At 47.6% G+C, this 12,319-nt stretch overlaps 2 protein-coding genes across 2 annotated transcripts in view; both read left to right on the top strand.

The window, feature by feature from the left end:
* The window catches only part of LOC310794528 (NLR family CARD domain-containing protein 3-like), a gene marked incomplete at its 5' end in the record, with an annotated part of 389,910 nt that overhangs the window by 26,798 nt on the left and 350,793 nt on the right, over positions 1–12,319 (top strand). The gene's annotated exons all lie outside the window — the stretch shown is intronic.
* On the top strand, positions 8,794–11,886 carry LOC310794435 (28S rRNA (cytosine-C(5))-methyltransferase-like; the record flags this gene model as incomplete). The annotated part of the gene is made up of 5 exons (XM_083656435.1): positions 8,794–9,201; positions 9,583–10,106; positions 10,653–10,863; positions 11,071–11,223; positions 11,691–11,886. Exons 1-5 carry the CDS (start codon positions 8,798–8,800, stop codon positions 11,884–11,886), a joined length of 1,488 nt encoding a protein of 495 aa, XP_083512561.1. The 5' UTR covers positions 8,794–8,797.

Here is a 12,319-nt window from a genome sequence, read left to right as displayed (position 1 = left end):
GCTGGTATTATGCTGTGTGGGTGTGTGTGTGTGTGTGTGTGTGTGTGTGTGTGTGTGTGTGTGTGTGTGTGTGTGTGTGTGTGTGTGTGTGTGTGTGTGTGTGTGTGTGTGTGTGTGTGTGCGTGCGTGCGTGCGTGCGTGCGTGCGTGCGTGCGCGCGTGCGCGCGCGCGTGTGTGTGTGTAAGGTATTGGTAGGTGGCACTATGCCGAATTGCATGAAATCCGGCACTGAAATCCGTGAGGTCCCCCTCAGCGCATTCCCCGAGTGTGAAGTCGATCCGCCAAATGGTTCTCGAGATAAACAAAATTTGTGTTGCCAGTAGGTGGCGCTATGCCAATTGCACGAAATTCAGCACTGCACTCTATCAGGTCCCCCTAATTAAGCCACACATGGACAAAATACGGCCCACGCATGCGGTGTGGCCCACGATGGAATTGCATTTCTTTTCTTTTTCTTTTTTTCTTCTTTTTTCTTTACAGTGCACCTGAACGCAATTACATACAAGATACCCGCTGAATAAGTGTCCAAATGTTCATGTCATTCTGGCCAATACTCCACTTCTGTTTCTAGCGGGCCTGGGGCCCCAGGGCCGGACTCAAGGAAAAACAAAACGACCCCAAAAAACTCAATAAAAGGCAGAATGATGTTAATAAATCTCATCTGCTACAGCCATTGGATTTGTATCACTATTATATCCGGAGATTAACAAGAAATTACCAATCACAACAGGAGAGAGGGTTAAAAATAGGGAGACTGCTGTGAAAATCAGGAGTGTTGGCAGGTATGATCTCCAATGTGTGGCCCTTCACTTACTTGATGTAAGCCAGTATGGCCCTCAGGAAAAACATGTTGCCCACCCCTGCCCTAAGCGCTTTCCCCAAGTTTGAAGTTGATCGGGCTAACGGTTATCGAGATAAAGCGCTTTCTGTGTTTGCCAGTAGGTGGTGCTATGCCGAATAGCATGAAACTTGACGTAAGGTGTGTGTGTGGGGGGGTGAGGTGTGTGTGGGGGGGTGAGGTGTCTGTGTGTGTGTGGGGGGGGGGTGAGCTGTCTGTGTGTGGGGGGTGAGGTGTGTGGGGTGAGGTGAGGTGTCTGTGTGTGGGGGGGTGAGCTGCTTGTGTGTGTGTGTGTGTGTGGGGGGGGGGGGTGAGGTGTCTGTGTGTGGGGGGGTGAGCTGTCTGTGTGTGTGTGTGTGGGGGGGGGGTGAGGTGTGTGTGGGGGGTGAGCTGTCTGTGTGTGTGTGGGGGGGATGAGGTGTGTGGGGGGGGGGGGTGAGCTGTGTGTGTGGGGGGGGTGAGCTGTCTGTGTGTGTGTGTGTGGGGGGGGTGATGTGTGTGTGTGGGGTGAGGTGTCTGTGTATGTGTGGAGGGGGTGAGGTGTCTGTGTGTGTGGGGGGGTGAGGTGTCTGTGTATGTGGGGGGGGGGGGGTGAGGTGTCTGTGTGTGTGTGTGTGTGTGTGTGTGGGGGGGGTGAGGTGTATGTGGGGGGGGGGGTGAGGTGTGTGTGTGTGTGTGGGGGGGGGGTTGAGGTGAGGTGTCTGTGTATGTGGGGGGGGGGGTGAGGTGTCTGTGTGTGTGTGGGGGGGGGGGGTGAGGTGTCTGTGTGTGTGTGTGTGGGGGGGGGGGGGGTGAGGTGTCTGTGTATGTGGGGGGGTGAGGTGTCTGTGTGGGTTGGTGAGGTGTGTGTGGGGGGGGGTGAGGTGAGGTGTGTGTGTATGTGGGGGGGGGGTGAGGTGTGTGTGTGGGGGGGGGGTGAGGTGAGGTGTCTGTGTGTGTGTGGGGGGGGAGGTGACGTGTCTGTGTATGTGGGGGGTGAGGTGTGTGTGTGTGGGGGGTGAGGTGTCTGTGTGTGTGTGGGGGGGGGGGTGAGGTGAGGTGTGTGTGTATGTGGGGGGGGTGAGGTGTGTGTGTGTGTGGGGGGAGGTGAGGTGTGTGTGTGTGGGGGGGTGAGGTGTCTGTGTGTGTGTGGGGGGGGTGAGGTGAGGTGTGTGTGTATGTGGGGGGGGGGGGTGAGGTGTCTGTGTGTGTGTGTGTGTGGGGGCGTGAGGTGTCTGTGTGTGTGTGTGGGGGGGTGAGGTGTCTGTGTATGTGGGGGGGGGGGTGAGGTGTGTGTGTGGGGGGGGTGAGGTGTCTGTGTGTGTGGGGGGGGGTGAGGTGGGGGTGAGGTGTCTGTGTGTGTGGGGGGGGGGGTGAGGTGTCTGTGTATGTGGGGGGGGGTGAGGTGTCTGTGTGTGTGTGTGGGGGGGGGTGAGGTGTCTGTGTATGTGGGGGGGGGTGAGGTGTCTGTGTGTGTGTGGGGGGGGTGAGGTGTCTGTGTATGTGGGGGGGGGGGTGAGGTGTCTGTGTGTGTGTGTGGGGGGGGGGTGTCTGTGTGTGTGGGGAGGTGAGGTGTGTGTGTATGTGGGGAGGTGAGGTGTGTGTGTATGTGGGGGGGGTGAGGTGTGTGTGTGGGGGGGGGCTGAGGTGTCTGTGTATGTGGGGGGGGCTGAGGTGTGTGTGTGTGGGGGGTGAGGTGAGGTGTGTGTTTGTGTGTGTGTGTGTGTGTGTGTGTGTGTGTGTGTGTGTGTGTGTGTGTGTGTGTGTGTGTGTCATATTTGGTAGCCTGGGTCATGTCCATAAGCTGGTTGTGAGAGGCCTTCAGATGGCTGGTCTACCTAAGAGAAGGGCCAAACAGTTAGCAAGGTATTGTTCAGTATCTGCTATCATTGGCAGTCGCTCAATATGGAGAAGGCGCTGCTTTTTGTACCCATGAAATTGGATACTGTCCCTTATCTTGTATTACAGTATAACTGTATGTCAATCTGCCTTTGTCATCACCCTGTGTGGTATTATATATATCTTCTTTGTATGCATTATTGTGGTCGCCAATTAGGCACTCTTGTATCTGACCAACTCCCAACATCTGATTGCATTACTAGTGTTTATGTCCTTTGTACTCTGTATCTATGTGGACATAAATAAATCATTTAAATGTGTGTGTGTGTGTGTGTGTGTGTGTGTGTGTGTGTGTGTGTGTGTGTGTGTGTGTGTGTGTGTGTGTGTATGTGGGGGGGGGGGGGGTGAGGTGTCTGTGTGTGGGGGGGGGGTGAGGTGTCTTTGTATGTGGGGGGGGTGAGGTGAGGTGTGTGTCGGGGGGGTGAGGTGTGTGTGTGTATGTGGGGGGTGAGGTGAGGTGTGTGTGGGGGGGGTGAGGTGTGTGTGTGTATGTGGGGGGGGTGGGGTGAGGTGTCTGTGTGTGTGGTGTGTGTGTGTGTGTGTGCGTGCGGTGTGTGTGTGTGTGTGCGTGCGGTGTGTGTGTGTGTGTGTGTGTGTGTGTGTGTGTGTGTGTGTGTGTGTGCGTGCGGTGTGTGTGTGTGTGTGTGTGTGTGTGTGTGTGTGTGTGTGTGTGTCCTACTCTGGTATCAACATGAGAAAAGGCAGATTGAAGTAGAGTTTGGACTTGAACATGTTTGACTATATAAATGATATCAATGGTGTTAAAAGCAGTGTTATGCTTTGACAGAGACATCAGAATAGCCTCCTTTGTTTCAGCTAAATAAAGTATTAAACAGTCAACTGCTGACATGGAAAGTCCCTCACAGCAGCTTGTGACATCTCTTCATTCAGTCCTGCTGTGAATGAAGATGATGGCTGATAGAATGTGTCACCATGAAAGTGTGAAGAAATTAAAGGTCAAAGTGTTCATAAATCAACAGATAATAAACAGCTCTATTAGAATCAAAAGAGTTTCTGTATTGAGTCTTGTTGTCTCATCAGATGCCTGTGAACTCACACTGGACCCAAACACAGCAGGCAGACACCTCCTCCTGTCTGAAGACAACAGAAAGGTGACGAGGGGAGAGAAGCAGCAGCCATATCCTGATCATCCAGAGAGATTTGACGGCTGGGGTCAGCTGCTGTGTAGAGATGGTTTGACTGGTCGCTGTTATTGGGAGGTGGAGAGGGAAGGAGTGGTTGTTATAGGAGTGACTTACAGAGGAATCAGCAGGAGAGGACAGGGTAATGACAGCTTGCTTGGAGGGAATGAAAAGTCCTGGAGTCTGAGGTGCTATGATGATCGTTACAGAGCCTGGCACAATAACAGCTACACAGACATACCTCTACCCTCCTCTCGCTCTAACAGAGTCGCAGTGTATCTTGACTGTCCTGCTGGCTCTCTGTCCTTCTACAACGTTTCCTCTGACAAACTGATTCATCTCCACACGTTCAACTGCACCTTCACTGAACCTCTGTACCCTGGGTTCTATCTGGGTTATGGTGACAAAGTGTCTCTGTGTTAGATAGAGGAGTGAGAGAGAAACACACTGTGACCAAACACAGCTGCTGACATGATGCTTCACTCTGTACAGGATCTCTCACACACACACACACACACACACACACACACACACACACACACAGTCTGTTGTTGATGATTGACAGGTTAAAATCTCTTTCTTTTGGACCTTTGTTATGTTTGTATTTTATTCATGTCACCAAACTAAACATCTCTCATGTTTCCAACAATTTAAGGTTAAATTCACATTGTTTGATCGTGTTGGTTTCAAACATTTTATTCTATACTTTTTATATAACTTTGACTTTTTAATAACTTTGACTTAACATGTGATTACAATGTTCCTCAAATCAAATCATATCTTGTTGATATGAGGTCATGAAGAGATGAGTGTGTAGTGTGCATATAAGTATCAACATCTGCCATTAAACAAATCTGACCCATTCTGCTTATTTCACTATTATTTAATACAAAATGTGTGTGTGTGTGTGTGCGTGCGCGCGCGCGCGTGCGTGTGTCTGCGCGCGCTCGTCTGTGTGTGTGTGCAGCTGTGGCTGAAATCATCCTGATTCATTTGCTGATTGTTGTGGTAAAAACTGAGTTTGCTGATTTGAGGAGTCAAATGATTTCAGTTAACTTCCAACATGTTGCCACAGTACAGCAGAGCCTCTACACCTCATCTCTAACTGTTTCATATCAAGATTAGAGACACATTTACAAGGTTTTGCAATGCGTCCTTTCTTCTGTCTAGCGCTTGATATTCACGTGTGTGGTTGTTGATTGGTCAGAAGTGACCCACGTGGCCACCACACAAACCGCATTCTGATAGGCTGTTGACACCCCCCACCCCCCGCAATATGCGCAAAAGTGGTTTGGTCCATCTACTCTGTTTTTTTCCACACTCGGCAGATTTAAACTGCAGCGCGCGACTCTCTATGGGTGTGTGTGTGTGTGTGTGTGTGTGTGTGTGTGTGTGTGTGTGTGTGTGTGTGTGTGTGTGTGTGTGTGTGTGTGTGTGTGTGTGTGTGTGTGTGTGTGTGTGTGTGTGTGTGTGTGCGTGCGTGTGCGTGTGCGTGTGCGTGTGCGCGCGCGTGCGTGTGTGTGTGTGCGCGCGTGTGTGTGTAGAGCTCTCTAGGGAGGGAGAAGTGAAGCTGTGGGGTCATGTGACAATAACAATGGGCGTGGTAAACTATACACAGTTGGAATCAAAGTTTCCTGCATGTTGGTTTTGTATAATGATCTAGTCAGTTGTTTCTCTGGACACATTGATGTACGTGTGTCTGTATTGTAGAGATAACAGAGAAACTGTCATCAAAACAGTCATTCTTCTACATCTATTTGTGTTCACTTCTTGGAAATTTAATTCATCAGTTTGCTTGGGACCACCTGGAACCTCCTCAAGGACCCCTGGTGGTCCCCCCGGACCTCACATTGAGAACCACTGCTCTGGATTAAATTAAATTAAAAGACAAACCTTAATTAGGGAAACTAAAATAACAAAACATGACTACACAGTAAATGAGTAAATGTGTAGTTATGTGATGTCTGTCTGTCAGCATCACAGTCTCTCATCTTCTTCAACAGCTCTCTGGCTCCCTCTGCTGCTGACAACTGAGGAAACTATTTTTATTTCATATTTGATGTGCTCATATTCTGTTTTATTTCCCTGCTGAGTCCGAGCTGCAAAGGTCTAATTTTAACCAATAAATCTATAATTGATTTACTTTGAAGACTTTACACTCAACACAAAGCAAGTCAGCAGACGAGGAATATGAAGAGTGTTGCTGTTAAAGAGCCACGATCAGCAAAACTTCCCTGCATGATTCAAAGTGATAAAAACAATACAAAGTGCTGAGTGTTCAGTTGATAAGTTAGTGCAAAAAGGCTGCACAGTAGCAATGAAGTGCAGTGCTACTACTGCATCAACTAATCAAGCTGCTTTCTGCCTTCCCTCAGTCATATCATGTCATGTCAAATATCATCTGAAGCAGTAACACATGGGCGTACACCGCATGCTTAGTGAGAAAGACAGTGGTGTTTGGCAATAATATAAATACATTAATAATTATGTTTTATTTCTTTAGCACTTTTGCAGGTAGAGTTATTAAGTGTTTGACAGGGAATAAAACAAGTAAAAGCTAACAGGAATGAATTGAAAACAGATTAAAGAAGGATCAAATTGCAAAATGCAAGAGAGCACCAGGTAGAAACAAATTGTTTATCAAATGAGTTGTGTGCATGGTTTGGCTCAAATTCATTTCAACCAGTGAAGTCAAGCTTCTGTCCATTGGTCAGTCATAGAGTCTTGATTCTCATTGATTTCTTTCAAGACAGCATGTATGAACCTTTTTCAAGATTTTGTTCTCAGTTTGTGGATTGAATCCAGCAGCTTAACTGGCTGAATAGAAAGTGAATTGACCCTTGACCCTGTGCCATGCTTCCAGGTTCAGCTCACCCTGACATCACTGTCTCCTGATTTCCCCCTAGATTAAGATTAAGCTCTGCCTCTTTTTTTAAACCAGGAGCTTTAGTGACTCAATAATAAGAGCTCTGTTTACACTCCTATGTTACAATGTGGGGGGGGGGGGGTGTAGACCTGAATGAGGGAGTTCAGGTAGGCAGGAGTGCGTGTAGACCTGAATGAGGGTGCAAAGCACACTGGATTAGCAGCACATGCATGTGATGTTCTCATGTTGTTCCACCAGACGGCGCTCTCGGTTTGTTGTTGGGATATCAGTGGCCTGTCTTCTTCGTGGGTAGAAGGAGACCGGAAGAATCAGAGAGCCGGTGGCGATAGAATAAGTGACATGTGCCTCTAGCAAAGTACAAGTTAACTAAAAGAGATATAACGCTACTCCCTTTGTGCTGTGGTCTCATTTTGACACTTTACAGAGTCTAGTCATCAATGGACAAACGTCGCCAAGTCGCAGATGATCACCAGTGTGATGTAATAACAAAGACGACACTCCGGCCATTTTTGGAAACAGAATGCGCCTCTGCGGTAGCGCGGGCCCCTATAATCAGCCTCTCTAAACAGTAACTCAACGGGAGAACACTCTAAATTTCGTGGATTCACATCTTTTCTGGGCGTACTGTAAATCTTGATTGAAGTGGTGCACATTATTCAAACTAAGCAACATTTTTCGTTTTTTCAAGATAAATAGTAAATGCAAAGGACCCGAGGTTAAAACCACGGCAACGCACTTCTGACGGAGTGGACGACAGCCGCATTAGCTATTTATCTTGAAAAAACTAAACAAAGAAAACGAAAAATTTTGCTTAGTTTCCACAATATGGTTGTTGTTTTACATCCCTGCACTACACCACTTCAATCAAGATTTGCAGTACGCCCAGAAAAGATGTGAATCCACGAAATTTAGAGTGTTCTCCCGTTGAGTTACTGTTTAGAGAGGCTGATTATAGGGGCCCGCGCTACCGCAGCTGACCACTGCGAGCCTGTGCGAGGTTCTTTTGGCGCTGTCACGCTTCCAAAAATAAAAAATGGCGGAGGCTGCTGGGCGCTGATGTTGCAATGGGGCAATATGGAGCTGTCATTTCTTTCCATAAAAGTTATTTGGTAATAATGGGCTTTTGTACCTCATGAGTATCCGTAGTTGATGACGCTGTACGTAACACGGAAGCAAACAGAACGTGATACTGTGCTGAACTGCATGAGCTGTATACTGAACTGCACGAGTAGCTACTAAAGTTATGCTGATATAAAGTCGTTGTCAACCCTCACAACCAGTGTCTTTTGCTAACAGCGACCAGAACAGAGGTATGTTTACTATTTGTTTTATATTCAAATGATCAAACAGAGGATTTCATACCTGGAAAAGATTATTACATATTGAAAGCATTTTGTCTACGACGTATAACAACACCACGCTCTATTTTTGGAGCATGTCATGTTGTCTCAGACAAAAATATATGTTTTAGAGATCATTGACAGTATATTTTATTGTACTTACAGTGAAATGCTCTAACCTAGGTCAGGGGTTTTCAAAGTCTGAGACTGTGAGCCTCCCCCCAGACAAGGCTTGGAAAAAGGACCCCCCCCCCCCTCGCTCAATTGCCTATGCCTATGGGATCATGATTATTTGAGTCCAGACACTCAACATTTGTGACAAGATAGCTTGATATTACTGTTTGACATACATCAGACGACACCAAATACATAGAAAGGCCTGTCTGATGGCATTTATTTGTTCTGACTCTGGGAAAAACTCTCAAATTCCCCAAAACTACTGTATATCTGAACTATGGTATCTCTTTAACCAAATCACACTCATTTAGTCTATTCTATGTGACAACCTTTTAAAAACTAATTTACTATTTTTTCCACTTCCATTCACAGAGTCTCACCTGAAACTGCTTGGAGCCCCCCTGGGGAGGCCTGCCTCCCACTCACTTTGAAAACCTCTGATCTAGATCAAAAGCGACTGGGTTTAGACTGGTCCAACCTGGGCTGGAATTGTCAGTGATTGTTTTACTCTTTTCCAGAGGAGTTGTTTTCAGCCATGGCGCTGTACACGAGAGCTGCCGAGATCCTGGAGAAAGCTGAGCAGAAGCAGGGCGCTCTGAAGACTCTGGTGTACGACAGCGGCTTTGAGAACATCAAGCAGCTGTTCGCCCTGGTGTGCGAGACCCAGAAGTACTCGTCCATCCTGCAGGAAATCATCAAGTCCACCAAGCTGCTCAAACTGAGCCGGCTGAAGATGAGCCTGGCCAAAGTGCTGGTGTACGACCTGCTGCTGGGCCGCGGGCTGAAGTGCGGCGGCGCCTGGAAGGCCGTGATGATGAAGCACCGGTCCAGACTGCAGGCGGAGCTGGCCCGCATCAAGATCAAACACAAGGTCAGCAGGAACCAGGACCTGCTCCCTGCCACCGGCGTCCAGCAACCCGAGGCCGAGCAGCTGCCCAGGTATCAAGGGTATTAGAGTTAACTGAAGCTAAACAAACTGAAAAGATATTGTGTTCTTAAGAAACGAACTAAAATAAAAAATATCCAGAACATTTCTTTAGTTTTAGTCTTTGACAAAATTTGGTCAAATTTGTCAACAGAAGCATGAGGAGACATTGATGCATAATATATATTGAGACTGGGATGTCTACATAACTCTGAGTGAATTTCACAGTGTTGTTGCCCTTGGCAAATAGCCCCACCACCACCCCATTATAAAAAAGAAAAGAAAAAAGCAAACCCACTCTGGAAACTAACTGTAACTAAACTGAATTGAAAACAAAAATTTTAAACGAAATAAAAACTTGATGACGAATACTAAACTATAAATATCTCTGCCAGGTATGTGCGCGTGAACACCCTGAAGACCACGGTGGACGATGCCGTCGACTACCTGAAGAGGGACGGGTTCTCCTACCTGGGACAGGCCTGGAGGCTGGAGGACCTGAGCCTGAAGAAGAAATCCTTTGTGAGGGATCTGCACCTCTCGGACCTGCTGGTCTTTGCTCCTAAGACGGACTTCCATGACCACTTCTTGTACAAGGCGGGTCACATCATCCTGCAGGACAAAGCCAGCTGCCTCCCTGCCCACCTCCTCGACCCGCCGCCCGGCAGCCACGTCCTCGACGCCTGCGCCGCCCCGGGCAACAAGACCAGCCACCTGGCGGCCATCTTGAAGAACAAGGGGAAGCTGTTTGCCTTTGATTTGGACGCCAAGCGTCTGTCCACCATGTCCACCCTCCTGCTGCGGGCGGGGGTCACGTGTCAGCAGCTGGCCAACCAGGACTTCCTGAAGGTGGATCCCGACAGCCCGCAGTATAAAGACGTGGAGTTTGTCCTGCTGGATCCCTCGTGCAGCGGATCAGGTAGGATTCAGTGTTTGATCTCATAGTTAATGGTGCTGCTGCAGCGATGAAGCGCGAAGCAGGCGAGACCTCGAGCACGAAGCAAAGTACGAGGTACAGTAGAAATGAGCACTGTCAGCTGAGTGGGCGAGCGTGTGCATGTGAACTGCGTGCGCTGGAAATACTGGAAGCGTGCTCTATTTCTAGTATGCTATAACACTAATAATAATAATAATAATAATCATCTAGTATGCTATAACACACGATCAGTAATACACACGATCAGTAACACACACGATCAGTAACGCCATGTTTTGTTTACAACAGTCCCGGATCAGATTTGTATTGCTTTCGGTCAGCCTGCACCTCATCAGTAACCTGACGCTGCCAGATGGTTTGTGTGTCGTGTGATCGTGATCTCATGATCTCGCGTGAATCCAGCTGCCTCGCAAGGTTTCCTCATCAGTGATTGTGTGCATTTTCCCCTATCATATCATTTGCTTGTGATGTGTGTGTGTGTGTGTGTGTGTCTGTGTGTGTGTGTGTGTGTGTGTGTGTATTTTGCAGGTATGGTGTGTCTGCGTGACGACGCCTCCTCCACTGACAGGGAGAAGCAGCAAGCTCGTCTGGCCTCCCTGGCCTCCTTCCAGCTGCGCTGCCTGAACCACGGCCTGCGCTTCCCCCGCCTGCAGCGCCTGGTCTACTCCACCTGCTCCATCCACAGCCAGGAGAACGAGGAGGTCGTCACTGCCTGTCTGCAGCAAAACCCCGGCTTCAGGTAGGTCTACTCCACCTGCTGCGGGCTAAAGAGGTGTCCTGCTGCAGCTGTCTATACTTTCAATTTAAACCATTTTATATTGCAATTACAGCGTTTCCGTTTTTGCAAGTGGACAGTGTTTGGGACCGCACTAACGTGCAGTTTGAAGATCTGGATTATGAACAGTAAATATTGAACCCTCCCCTGGACGTCTCTGTCTCCCCTCAGGCTGGTTCCTCTGCTGGCCCAGTGGCCGGAGCGTGGCCTGCAGCCGCTCAGCCAGTGCCTGCGTGCCAGCACCAGCACCACCCTCACACACAGCTTCTTTGTGGCTCTGCTGGAGAAACACTGTGAAGACCAGGAGCAAGCTCTGCACATCATGTAAATATTGTCCAGTGATTTAAAATTTAAATCATTTAAATTTTAAATGATTGTGGAAATCATGATTTTTTTTTTTATCCTGTGCAATCTGTACTCTGTAATTTGTAAAGTAAAACCTTTAGGGGAAACTGTCTATTCTATTCGAGCCAATTCCACCTAAAAGTCTTACTTTACAAATACAATAGACTTTTGTATTTTGGACACTTCCCCTGATAATGCAAATTAATTAGAAGTAGTATTTGTTTTTGATGTGTGATTTATTCTTCCAGACACCTTTCTGTCATCAAAGAAATCTAGGCAGGAGTGTAATCTATAAAGGAATGTTTTGAATGTATTTTCGCTGATTGGTTGAGGACCACAAGAACAGTCAAGTTAGTCCGAACCATCTAAAACACCTGAACTGAATTCACAAGGTTTCCACACAACAGCATCAACATGTTTGCTTCCCTCCCTCTGCTCTCTAACAGTGAACCCGGTCCAGAGGAGACACCCTGCCGCCCGTCTGTCTGTGAGGAGAAGCCTGCTGCCTCTCCAGGAGAGCCAGCAGCCAGCGAGGAGGAGATGGAGGCGACGGAGGACAAACCTGAAGTGCACGCCGTCGGTATGCCAGCCAAGAAGAAGAGGAAGAGGAAGAAGAAAAAGAACGCAGCCAAAGCAGAGTGAAACTGGACATTTAAAATGGAGAGACTGCCACCGTGTTGTCTGGAGGGGAATGTCATGCACAGGGCCTATACCTTTCCAATGAAACATCTGGGGAATGGAACTGAAAATAAAGATTTTTTTTTTACTCTATAACATTGCCTCTGTCTGTGCCCAGGGTTCCTACGAAAGTATGGAATTTGATTTGACTATTTTCCAGATCTGGAAAAGTATGGAAAAAAAGGAAGAGTAGCCTATGGGAAAATATTTGTTTCCAGACTATTGTCTTTGACTATCTGACTATTCATTTTCTAAATATTCTTCTATATAAATTCTGAATTTATTCAAATATTGTTATAGATTTTTTCAAACAGACAAAAAACTCACAAAACATAAACCCCCCTTTCCCACATTGAGACACAAAAATAAAAGACAAAACAAAACAAAACAGCAACAT

This window comes from Poromitra crassiceps, assembly GCF_964638095.1.
Source record: "Poromitra crassiceps genome assembly, chromosome: 20".
In the NCBI taxonomy this organism is placed as follows: Eukaryota; Metazoa; Chordata; class Actinopteri; order Beryciformes; family Melamphaidae; genus Poromitra; species Poromitra crassiceps.
Note: the sequence above shows the minus strand (reverse complement) of the source record. Positions and strands in the feature narration are given on the sequence as shown.